This window comes from Rhinoderma darwinii, chromosome 1 (assembly GCF_050947455.1).
Source record: "Rhinoderma darwinii isolate aRhiDar2 chromosome 1, aRhiDar2.hap1, whole genome shotgun sequence".
Classification (NCBI taxonomy): domain Eukaryota; kingdom Metazoa; phylum Chordata; class Amphibia; order Anura; family Rhinodermatidae; genus Rhinoderma; species Rhinoderma darwinii.
Window position 1 is genome coordinate 232,706,584 of NC_134687.1, and position 12,984 is coordinate 232,719,567.

General features: G+C 42.3%; 1 protein-coding gene across 5 annotated transcripts in view; it reads right to left on the bottom strand.

Moving 5' to 3' along the window:
* The window catches only part of TNKS (tankyrase), a 253,487-nt gene that overhangs the window by 65,211 nt on the left and 175,292 nt on the right, over positions 1 to 12,984 (bottom strand). For all 5 annotated transcript variants that reach the window (XM_075862262.1, XM_075862280.1, XM_075862253.1 and 2 more), the window contains 2 exons: positions 9,534 to 9,699; positions 4,022 to 4,241 (listed from right to left, as the gene is read on the bottom strand). In XM_075862262.1, coding sequence (XP_075718377.1) covers positions 4,022 to 4,241; positions 9,534 to 9,699 — 386 coding nt within the window. The remainder of the gene's footprint in view (positions 1 to 4,021; positions 4,242 to 9,533; positions 9,700 to 12,984) is intronic.

Genomic DNA, 12,984 nt, shown 5'->3' on the forward strand with positions numbered 1-12,984 from the left:
CTTTACAAATGCGATATAGCGCCCAGAAAACAATCCAGCAAAATCTGCATTCCAAAAGCCAAATGCCGCTCCTACCCTTCTGAGCCCTACCGTGTGCCCAAACAGCAGTTTATGACCACAAATGGGGTATTGCCATACTCTGGAGAAATTGCATTACAAATATTGGTGCTCTTATGTTCCTTTATTTGATGAGAAAATTTAAAATTTTGAGCTAAAGCTACGTCTTATTGAAGAAAAGGGATTGCTTTTATTTTCACTGCCCAATTCTAATAAATTCTATGAAACACCTGTGGGGTCAAAATGCTTACTAGACCACTAGATGAATTCCACAAAGGGCATAGTTTCCTAAAAGGAGTCACTTTTGGGCGTTTTCACTGTTTTGGTCCCTCAGGGGCTTTGAAAATGTGACTTGGCCTCCGCAAACCATTCCTGCTAAATTTGAGCACCAAGAGGCAAATGACGCTCTTTCCCTTCTAAGCCCTGCCGTGTGTCCAAACAGCCGTTTATGACCACATATGGGGTATTGTTTTTCTCGGGAGAAATTGCTTTACAAATTTTGCAGTGCTTTTTCTCCTTTAGTGCTTGTGGAAATCAAAAAAATAAATAAGAATATATTTTCTTTGAAAAAAATTTAGATTTTAATTTTTATGGCCTACTACCATTCATTTCTGCAATAAACCTGTGGGGTCAAAATGCTCACTATACCCCTAGATAATTTCCTTGAGGGGTATAGTTTCGCCAAGTGGGGTAAATTTTGGGGGACCTGACATGGTGCCTAAAATATATTCAAATAAAAAGAAGGCCCCAAAATCCACTAGGTGCTCCTTTGCTTCTGAGGCCAGTGCGTCAGTCCATTAGCACGCTAGGGCCACATGTGGGATATTTCCTAAAACTGCAGAACCTGGGCAATAAATAGTGAGTTGCGTTTCTCTGGTAAAACTTTGTGTTACCAAAAAAATGGATTAAAAATGAAATTTGTAAAGGTCACCTCTACATTGCTTTAATTCCTGTGAAACTTCTAAAGGGTTAAGAACCTTTCTAAATGCTGGTTTGAACACTTTGAGGGGTAACGTTTTTAAAATGGGGTGACTTATTGGGGGGGGGGGGTTAATATATAAGACCCTCAAAGCCACTTCACAACTGAACTGGCCCCTGAAAAAATAGCCTTTTGAAATTCTCTTGAAAATGTGAGAAATTGCTGCTAAAGATCTAAGCCTTGTAACGTCCTAGAAAAATAAAAAGGATGTTAAAAAAAACTATGCAAACATAAAGTAGACATGTGGGGGATGTTAATTAGCAACAATTTTGTGTGGTAAAACGGCCTGTCTTACAAGCAGATACATTTAAATTTAGAAAAACGCAAATTTTTTAAATTTTGCAATAAATTTGTGTTTTCACAAATACTGAATGTATCGAGCAAATTTTGCCAGTAACAAAGTCCAATGTGTCACGAGATAATCTAAGAATCGCTTGGATAGGTAAAAGCATTCCGAAGTTATTACCACAAAGTAAAACATGTCAGATTTGAAAAAGGAGGCTCTGTTAGGAAGGTCATAAGTGGCCAAAGAGGGAAGGAGTTAAGGCCTTTTCAGGCCCGGTCATTAAGGGATTAAAGAGTATTTCATCTAAATATTGTTTGTATGTCTGCATAAAATGATCAAGAATATTCCATTACTTGAGCAGTCTTCTATTAAAATCGCTCTCATGCAGAAGAGTCGCAAGTGATTAAATGAGCAAACTGGCTTAATAAAAGTGTATCATCTGCAAAGGACTATTTCTGCGGTTTATCTATGAGATCTTACATACACTGTACATGGTTACCAGTGTATTAACTGGACAAAAAGTTTTCAAACAACGTATGATAATCTAATAGTATACATAATCACTGCAATCCCTAGCACCGGGTGGGGGGGGGGGGAGCAACCGCCCGGGTTGCGGCCGAGGGTGCGATGGCAGCCCCTCTAAATCCAACCGCCGCCCCCCCCCCTCCTGCACTATCATATCTGCGTCTATAGGATACAATTGAACGGATCACTAGTGCTGGCAGGGCAAGGAACATTAGTTCCTTGCCCTGCCATTCAGCGCCTTTCAATGACAAAGGCGTCGTGTGTGTGTGTGTGTGTCATTGCGTCGCTTACGCCATTTAGCTGCAGCAGGCCTGGTCAGAAGAGACCAGGCATCTGTTGCTAGAAGACAGTGGGGGAACAGGATCAGGCGAGTATGTAACACTAATTGTTTTCAGTAAACAGTGTAAGGGCCTCTATCTAGTGTGTGTGTGTGTGTGTGTGTGTGTTTACTTTATAGTTGTGACACCATTGTATGATGCTATTATATTCAGGAACGCAGTGAATGGTGCGATTATATTTAGGGGCACAGTGTCTAGTACCATGAGAATTTTATCTTTATTTATAGGTGTGGAAATCTTTGAAAAGGGAGAAGCTGAAGACACATGAGTGGCAAACTGTAGGAATGGGCTGTGGCCGGGAGAAATCATAGAGGTCTGGACCAGATGAAGAGAAAGAACGCCGGGAATATGAGAAGACATCGCCTGTAAATCACTAAATGTAAATGTTAATTCTGCCCCTAACTAATCAGTACTGTAGTCACTGTATGATCTGCAGCGAGATGATGGGTGGTACCATTTTTGTTTGTGAATCAGTAACTCCTAGCATATCCTTACCATTATTCAGGCAATGCTGGGAGCTGTAGTTTTACACCGTACAAAGCTATATGACAGGGGTTAAACTGAATCTGCAAATAATCTCTGTATTGAGCTGTATTTGTGCTAATACTGTATTTATGTACGGAAATTGGTTCTGGTGCTGTATTTATGTACGGAGCTTGGTTATATATATATATATATATATAAAAACCAAAAAAACACAACAGTAAATAGGCAGCACTCACAAAGTCTTATGGTGAAAAAAGCTTTTGTGAGTGCTGCCTATTTACTGCTTTTTGTCTAGAGGGATAGTGGTCAGTTCCCTAAGGCTTGCATCCCATTCCATTTAAGCCTGTGCTGCTGGATTCTATGTGTGTGTGTGTGTGTGTGTGTGTGTGTGTGTATATATACACACACACATACACACACACACTGTTCTTGCCTATGAGCCATGTATAGCCAGCATATCTGTGTTCGGTGTCTTTGTTTTCTTCTCCTCCTCCCCTCTGCATAGACTTCTATGGTGTGTCTGTCTCCTCTTTGCACCCCACTCCATAGACTTCTATGGGCAGCGTGTTGATATCTTTCTGGCCCCTCGTCCCTTCTCCATAGACTTCTTTCTGCACGTGTCTGTGTACACACACACTGTCAAGCAACCGTCCTTAGCTACAGAGCAGAGGAGCAGGACTGCAGAGAGTAGGGGGGGGGGGGTGTCTCCTCACTGTCTGCCCATAGAAGTCTAGGGAGGGGGAAGCAGGAGGAGGAAGCAGAGTAAAAAAAACACACACACACACACACACACAAGTGGAGAAGGGACGAGGGACCAGAAAGATATCAACACGCTGCCCATAGAAGTCTATGGAGTGGGGTGCAAAGAGGAGACAGACACACCATAGAAGTCTATGCAGAGGGGAGGAGGAGCAGAATGAGGGAGAAGAAAAGAAAGACACAGAACACAGATATGCTGCCTATACAAATCTATGAAAAGGGGAGGATGGAGCAGGAGCTGAAAGGAGACATAGGCTGCTGGTAAGATTTATTTTATGACCCCAGCGCTGGATTCTCATTACTGCTGTATGATGTTCTCCATGTTTTTGCAGCTTCTGGATATGCGAGATAGGAGAGAAGGATTCTCCTCTTCTCTATGTGCAGTGTATAGAAGACAAACTAGCATTTAGACTCCGCCCACTAGCTCAGAGAAAACGGAGAATTAGAGATAGCGCCTGCAGAGGGAAAAACTTCTACACAACAAAGAATACAAGTCCTAGAATGTACAGAGATAGTCTTATTCCTCACCTACACACACGACAGCAGATTCTGAAAAGCCACATGAAAAGATAGATACACTTTAATTCTCACCTGCTAGATGCAGAGGGGTTGAGTTTCTCCCTTGGGTGTCCCTGCAGTTAATGTTTTCTTGTGTGCAAAGCTTTTGAACTCTTGCTAAACAGCCCTTTTTAGCTGCGTCGAGCAGAGCTGCATCGCCTCGTAATAAATCTTGAATGTCTGTGTCTCCATCTTTTACCAAATCCAGGGGTGTGTTTCCATCCCTGTTTTTCTTAGTTGGATCTGCTCCATGCTGGGGGGGGAAAAAAACCAAAACATTTTTAATTTGGATCTCTAGTTTCAAATAAATCAATGTTAGCAAGTGTTGCTGTACAAAGTTACACTAAACACACTGACTAATCTATTTAATAAAAAAAAAATGCCCTCAAAAGGTGTTCATAGCCTTTAAGAATTAAAGAAGAACAAAGAACCTTAGAAATGATGATATGGCCCCCACCTGATCTCAACATAATTGAGTCTGTCTGGGACTACATAAAGATAGAAGGATTTGAGGAAGTGTACATCCACAGAGAATCTGTGACATCATTTGCAGTCTCCCGCTTTTTCTTTTTTTTTATGGATCCGTATATACGGATCCAATACGAACAGTATTTACGGACACCTGTCTGTCTGTCTATATATAATACTAGTAGAACAGAAGGAATCAGTTTTCATGAATATAAACATACCGTACGTAAAAAAATTAATGTTTCAATAAATACGCTAATATTTTTAATATGGTCTACAAAAAGGCAGGATATAAATTCCCTTCTCGACATTTGTCGTATGGATACGTCATGGAAAGCTAGTGCTTCCTGCATTTTGCAGTTTCCATACGACAAGTGGATGACACGGGCTCAGAAACTGAGTCCGTGTCATCATCGCCTTGTGTCAGCTGAATGTTGCAGCTGACACCCTGGGGTAATGGCGGAGACCAAAGTTATCGTCGATCCCTGCCATTAACCCCTTAAATGCAGTGGTCAAAAGCGATCGCTGCATTTAAGGGGTTTGCAGCTCATCGGCACCCCAGCGATGAAATTGCCGGGGTGCCGGTGGCTGAAAAAGGGCAACCTGAGGCCTAATACCGGCCTTCCGGTCTACCTAGTAAGGAAGCAGTTCAGGCCCTGTCTGGAGGCGGGGCCTAAAAGGCTTCCGTAGCCGCCGGCTAGTTGCCGCCGGCTCAGTAGCGGTGGATATCAACTGTATGTTAGGCCTCATGCACACGGCCGTGCCCGTAATCACGGCCCGCGATGCAAAGTAAGGGAGCACGGCCCGTAAAACATAAAAGATAGGACATATTCTATCTTTTGCGTTACAGTTCTACAGCACGGACACCTATCCGTAGTGATACGGAAAGGCGTCCGCGGGCAATAGAACTGAAAGAGTCCGTAATTGCGGACCGTATTACTGTCCGCAATTACGGAGATTTTTTAGTCGTATGCATGGGGCCTTACAGCTGACATCCACCTGTAAAGCCCCTGGGGACCAGTACAGTGGAAATTACCCAAAACGGACTCCATTTGTAAAAGCGACATGGTGCCAAGAAATCAAACCAGAAAAATCTGTACTCCAAAAGCCAAATGGCGCTCCTTCTCTTCTGAGCCCTGCCGTGTGCCCAAACAGCAGTTTATGCCCACATATGGGGTATTTCCGTATTCCAGGGAAGTTGCTTTACAATTGTTAGGGGGCTTTTTCTTCTTTATTCCTTGTGGACATTATTATTTTTTTTTAGCTAACACTACATCTTATTGGAAAAAAAATGTAATCTTTCCTTTTCACGTCCAAATTCTAATAAAATCTAGGAGACACCTGTGGGGTCAAAATGCTCCCTAGATGAATTCCTTGTGGGGCGTAGTTTCCAAAATTTGATCTTTTTTGGGGTGTTTCCTTGGTCAGGCATCACAAGACCTCTTCAAAACGGACATGGTGGCGAAAATATATTCTAATAAAAAGAAGGCCCCAAAATCCTCTAGATGCTCCTTTGCTTCAGTCCATTAGCACACTAGGGCCACATGTGGGATATTTATATAAATTGCAGAATCTGGGCAATAAATACTGAGTTGCGTTTCTCTGGTAAAACCTTTTGTGTTATAGAAAAAAATTGATTAAAATGGAATTTCTGCAAAAAAAATAAAATAATTTCACCTGTACTTTGCTTTAATTGCTGTTAAACAGCTAAAGGGTTAAGAAACATTCTAAAAGCGGTTTTAAATAGTTTGAGGGGTGACATTTTTAAAATGGGGGGGGGGGGACGACGACTAATATATAGGGACCTTAAAGGGAAGGTGACACGGAAAAACATTTTTTTATATGTTTTTGCTTTTAGTATGTTATTAAAATACATTTTGTGTGTGTTTTACTTTTTTTTTTTTCCTGTCTTTTACTTCTCTATGGGGGATGGCATTTTTTTTTCATCTCTATGTGTCGATTAACGACACATACAGAGCTGGAATACGGCACATACATCCCCATAGTGAATGCGAACGGGAGCCGTTCCATTCACTATAGCATACGGCGCCTGTGTGGGAACGGCGCATGCGCCGCTCCCACACAGTCCAAAAGGAAGGTCTTCACCGAGCGACATCCGGCGCCAGTAAGATGACTACTTCTGTCCATATGTTCAGAAGCAAGGACTAGGAGCGGCGGGAGCAGGTAAGTTATGTTTGTGTATGTTCGTGTTATACTGTGTGATTACCACCGTATCTAAGCCTACTACACTGTGCATTCGCTTAAAAAGTGGCGACACACAGTGTAGGAGGTTTGAACATTCAACCCCCTCCTTTCTCCTGGCACTAGCCAGGATAAAGGAGGGGGATTGTTTGAGTACACTAGAGCGAGTGTGTCTTCTCCAATTTTGCAGCATAAAGCAATGAGGTTGCTTTACCACATGCCAATGCTGCAAATTTGGGAATTGCTCCCTCTAGTGACTAGCACATGGAAATGTTATAAATTAGAAACTAATTTCCTGACTTGTGAAAAAAATGTAAAAAATTAGAACAATGTGTAATCATGTATGTACTGTTTAAAAAAATGTTTAAAAAAAACCCAAAAAAAAACAATTTCTAGCGACACATTCCCTTTAAAGCCACTTCAGAACTGAACTCGTCCCTAAAAAAAAAAAAAAACGGCTTTAGAAATTTTAGGAATAGAGATCAGTACCAGCCAGAACGTGATGTCTATTCAGAATCCTGACACTTCGCTAACGTTTGTGTGAGCTTTACAGCAACCCAAGCGTAATCTCGTTTTAAATGACAGTTTACAGTGTAATATCGCGAGATTACGCTTGCCTTGCTGTAAATCTCACACAAACGTAAGCGAAGTGTCAGGATTCTGAATAGACATCACGTCCTGGTAGTGATCTCTATTCATGGTCAGGACGCTTCAGTAACGTTAGTGTGTGTGCGTATGTGGCTGCACATAGTGATCTAGCTAGATCACTATGTGCCGTGTAAATGAATGGGGAGAAGTGTATGACGCTGATTGGTCAGCGTCATACACTTCTCTCCACAACGCCCACTTGGTCAAAAAGTAAAACACGCCCAGTTGTCCATTAACTGGTTCCTGACCGCTGGCTGTGTTTTTACGGCTAGCGGTCAGGGTCCTTAAAACCCGAGCCATAGACTTTTTATGGCTCAGGTTTTAACTTGCTGCCCGAGCGATCGGGCAGCTGAATGTCGGGTCTCCGGCTGTCAGTGACTGCCGGGGACCCTGAGGAGAAGATAGAAGCAGCTTACAGTGCTCGATGAAAGCGGTGTATAGGAATAGAGGCAGCGGCCGCGCCGCTGTCTCTATTGCTCCCGGTGTTCATGTGACTGGTCACATGATCACCGGGTGCAGTTAGTGGCAGACTGCTGCTGGGTCTAACTAGACCCAGCACAGCCCTATTAGTAACAATCGTCACTATGAGAGGCTGATTTCCCCTGTAACTGGGGTTGCTGTGCAGCTCCAGTTACAGTGGAAAAAATGGTGTAAAAGAAAGAAAAAAAATGAATAAATATCGCCAAAAGGTCTTTTTTGACCTTTTGAGGGACAGACCATAGTAATAAAAAAATAAAAAGTGAAGTAAAGTGCAATTTTTTTTTATAATAACACAAATAAAATACCCAGCCCCCCAAAAAAACGTCCCCCCCCCGCCAATCAGCGCTGACCCAATTACCCGAATATAAACATGTAATATATTAAAATTTACGGTAGACAATGATGATCACAAATAAAAGGTCAATTTTAGGGTAAAACTATGCTACCAGAAAAAAATTGCTGAAACGTAAAAAAGCTTATTTTTTTTACTATTATTTTCAAACTTTAAGAATAAAAATTCTAAAATAGCAAAAAGGATGTGTATAAAAATGGTAAAAAAAAGAAACCTGCATTGTCTACGGAAAAATCATTGCAAAGATCACGTCGTTAGCCCAACAAATAAAAAAGTTAGAAGCCATTTAACTAACACGTGCTAAAAAGGGCTAAACGGTGTCTGGACCTGAAGGCTCAAAATAGCCCGGTCCTGAACTGGTTAAGAAAGTCATTAGCATAAAGCTAATATAGGTCATAACGCCGTCAAAAATGATCGTTTTTCTAAATTAAAAAAACACTGCTGTGATCTACATTACAGCGCCGATCACATCATGCACAATATAGGCTTATAATGTGGTGACAGAGCCTCTTTAAATTTAGAAAAATGCTAATTTTTTTGCAAAAATTTTGGTGTTTTTCACAATTAAATACTGAATGTATGGACCAAATTTTACCAGTAACAAAGTTCGATGTGTCACGAGAAAACAATCTCAGAATCGCTTGAGTAGGTAAAAGTATTTTAAAGTTATTACCGAATAAAGTGAGACATGTCAGATTTAAAAAAAAATGAGGCTCTGTCAGGAAGGTCAAAAGTGGCCACAGCGAGAAGGGGTTAATACATTTAAAACGTACCGACACGTATTTGTGCCGAAATACACAGTAAGGCCCTGTTCACACAGGCGGAAAAAATCTGCCATTGAGCGCAGCAGGCAACGAAAACCACTTTCTCTGCCTCCCATTGATGTCAATGGGAGGACAGAGATGAAAACGCGGGAAAGAGCATGTCGCTTTATTTTCCCGCTAGCAATTTTTTCCGCTCGCGGGAAAACCGCCTTCACCTCATCGGAGGCGATTTCGGCACGTGGTATCCGCGTCAACAACAGTGCTAAAAAAACGTTGTGTGAACTGCGCCTAAGAACGGAAAAAAATTGTCTGGACCCGGCATTCTTCAGTCTTTTTTTTTTTTTTTACTATGTTTCAGAAATTGTAGAAATGTACTCTTTGCTAACCTTTCAACAGAAATACATTCTGGCCTTTATACAAACTCAAAGACATAAAAAGCCAAGCGTACAGCTTTCCTTGGCATAAAACAGCAACAACATTTAAATTTATGGTTTCAATAACCTTTAGAAATTTTGTTTTTGCCTTTGTAATGAGTTTCCAATACCCAGTAGTGTAAGGCACTATAAAAACAAGCTGCACGCTGTAAGTAATGACCTAATAGAGGAACCAATAAAATATTTTGCTATCTTACCTTTAATAGCAGTTTGCAGATCTCATATTTTCCTTTAGCAGCTGCTTCATGTAGCGGAGTAAATTTCCAGAGATCTGCAACATTTACAGAGGCCCCGTGCCTCACTAACAGTTCTGCCACTTCATAGTGTCCATAGGAGCAGGCATTGTGTAGAGGGACTAAGCCACTACACAAAGAAAGAAAAAAAAAAAAGCTTTCATTTTCTCTACATTTCATTAGCTTGGATTACATACAGAATTGTTGGTGAACCTGAGAAACCATGCAATCAGCAGCAAAATATTGGAATGCCATAAGAACGCATTGTAAGTAAAGTTATTTGCCATGCACATTTAAAGAGCTCCAGCCATCAATCATGCGGTCACTCAGCATTACCTAGGTCACCAGAGAAACAGCAACGACCTACACTAGGACTTGCATCTAAAATTTACATACAAAATTCTCAACCGTAATATCAGTGTAGGTGTAAGGCTATTTTGGCACAGGGCGGATACGCTGTGTAAAAGCACATAGCGCATTCACCCTGTGCGCCACAGGGAATTACGGCCGAAAAACCACACCATTATTTTAGGTGGCCTGGACGAAGAAATAGGAAAATAAATCTTATACTTACACAGAATTTCATGAGTTGTTTTTTTGTGGCGGACTTAGGGATGCCCGATGCATCGAAACTTCGATACTGTTTCGATACGGTGCATCCCCAAACAGTTCAATACCGTTATCTCATCATGTATTTCGATATTAAGCTGTGCCGTCGCACAGCTAAGTATAGTAACACATGAATGTACGAGAGCGGGGCTGCGGCTGTGTAATACAGTCATTGCCCCGCTCCTGAGTCCTGACAAGTGTGCGCCGTCAGGATGATGCAATGCGGCCGGCGCTGCACTGAAGACCGAACATGGCGGGCGCACTGCAAAACACCCCCATGTTCTGTCTACAGTGCCTCAAGCGCCGCTCATTAGTGCAGCGCCAGCCGCATCACCTCATGCGGACCGCGTGCGCACTAAAAGGTCAGGAGCGGGGCAATGGCTGTATTACACAGCCACAGCCCCGCTCTATAATGGCGGAGATCAGAGAAACCTCTAATCTCCGCCGCTATTCTCCTGACTGCTGCGATCAAAGCTAAACGCATTTAAGAGGAAAATGAGAAGGGGGGATGCCCCTTGGATCGCATCACAGGAATCCCTGTGACTCGATTGAGGGACATACCATATATGGCCAGACAGCCCAGGGCTGTCTTACCTCAGTATGCCCTAACAACAGGAAATATGGTATGGTAACAACTGCCTGTGTACTATCCGTACACAGCCTAATGTACCGGCATATAGATATATGCTGGTACATTAAAGTTTAAAAATAAAGTAAAAACATACAGTAATATTAAATTTTAAAAAAATACACACACATTTTTTACAATAAACATTAAAACAAGTCTCAATACATAAAATATACACACGTTCGTTATCGGCGCGGCCGTAATAACCTACACAACAAATTTTTTAGCGTAATTTATGATGTACGCTGTAAAAAAAATAAAAATTGCTTTCTTTCACTTATTGTGGGGCACAAGGTGTGATGAATTTAACCTCCATGTGCCTCACATTAATAGTAATTAACCCCATCATGTACCTCCCAAATTAACCCATTATGAGAAACATGATGGGGTTAATTACTATTAGGGCTGATTCAGACGTGCGTGGCGTTTTTGCGAACGCAAAACACGCGGCGTTTTGCCTGCGCAAAAGCCACTTACCTGCTCCGTGAGGCAGCATCATATGATGCGCGGCTGCGTGCTTTTCGCGCAGCCGCCATCATTATGACACACCATTCGGATGTTTGTAAACAGAAATCCTTTTGACAGCTGGTGCGCGAAACAGGCAGTTCGCACGGTAGTGCTTCCGTGCGACCTGCGTGGTTTTCACACACCCATTGACTTCAATGGGTGCGTGATGCGCAAAATACGCGGAGATATTAACCGTGTCGCGCTTTTTGCGCAGCGGACAAACGCTGCGCAAAAATCACGGACTGTCTGTACTGCCCCATAGACTTGTATTGGTCTGTGCGTGGCGCGTGAAAACCACGCGGCCTGCACGGACGCAATACACGTTCGTGTGAGGCACATGGAGGTTAAATTCATCACACCACGTGCTTCACATCAGAAAATGGAAAAAAAATATATATTTTTATTACGGTTGGCAAAATGTCGTTTTGGTATCGAAATCGATACCGATACTTTTTGTAGTATTGCGAAGTACAAATTCGGGTATCGTGACAACCCTAGGCGGACTCTATGATTCTCTGCCGCAAAAAAAAAAATCTGCTATTTGTACAGGTTTTACCTCCCCATTTAATTCAATGGGGAAAACCTGCAACAAATAAGCAGCGTTTATGCAAATACAGTGGACATGCTGCGGATGAAATAAACGCATTACAGTTCTATTTCTGAGCATCTTTTCCGCAGCGTGTGGATGAGATTTCTTCAAATCTCATCCATTTTGCTACTACTGTATTATGCTGTGGATTTTCCGCAACTAAATCTGATGCGGAAAATCTGCAGTATTTACGTGTGAACTCACCCTAACGTGGCCAGAGCGAATACTTCACCGGTACGCCAATGCCAGAGCAATGCGTCCTATGCATTTAGGTACTCTTCTGTAGAATAGGATTACATTGCATGAACAGTAATGGAGAGGTTTGTACCACTTAGGGCTTATTTAGACGAACGTGATATACGTCCGTGCAACGCGCGTGATTTTCACGCGCCTCGCACGGACCTATGTTAATCTATGGGGCCGTGCACACTGGCCGTGAGATTCACGCAGCGTGTGTCCGCTGCGTAAAAGTCACGACATGTCCGATATTTGTGCGTTGTTTGCGCATCACGCACCCATTGAAGTCAATGGGTGCGTGAAAATCACACTCGGCACACGGAAGCACTTCCATGTGGCGCGCGTGATTCGCGCAACAGTAGTAAAAAGTATGAATGAAAACAGAAAAGCACCTCGTGCTTTTCTGTTTACAAACATACAGTGTCATAATGATCACGCAGCCACGCATCATATGTGGTAGACACATGGAGCTGTTAAGGACCTTTTGCACGTGCAAAACGCTGCGTTTTTTTACACGCGCAAAACGCACACGCTCGTGTATATCCGGCCTTAGGGTTTGTGTTTACTGAATCTGCCTCCAAAATCAGCACATTTACCATGCGGAGTTTGGACGCGGACTTCAAAATACACGTGGATTTTGATAGACTTTGGCCTGTTTTTTTTGCGCGGTTTTAGAGGAGAAAAAAAAAAAAGGAGAGGTTTTGATTTTGTTCAGTTAAAGCTGCGTGTGTTTTTTTTAGCGCTTTTCAGTGCGCACTAAACAGTGCACTTAACAGCGCTGTTTTTTTTTTTTTGCATCTCATTTATCTTGCTGGGACTTTTCAGGGCGGATTCCGCGCCTAGAT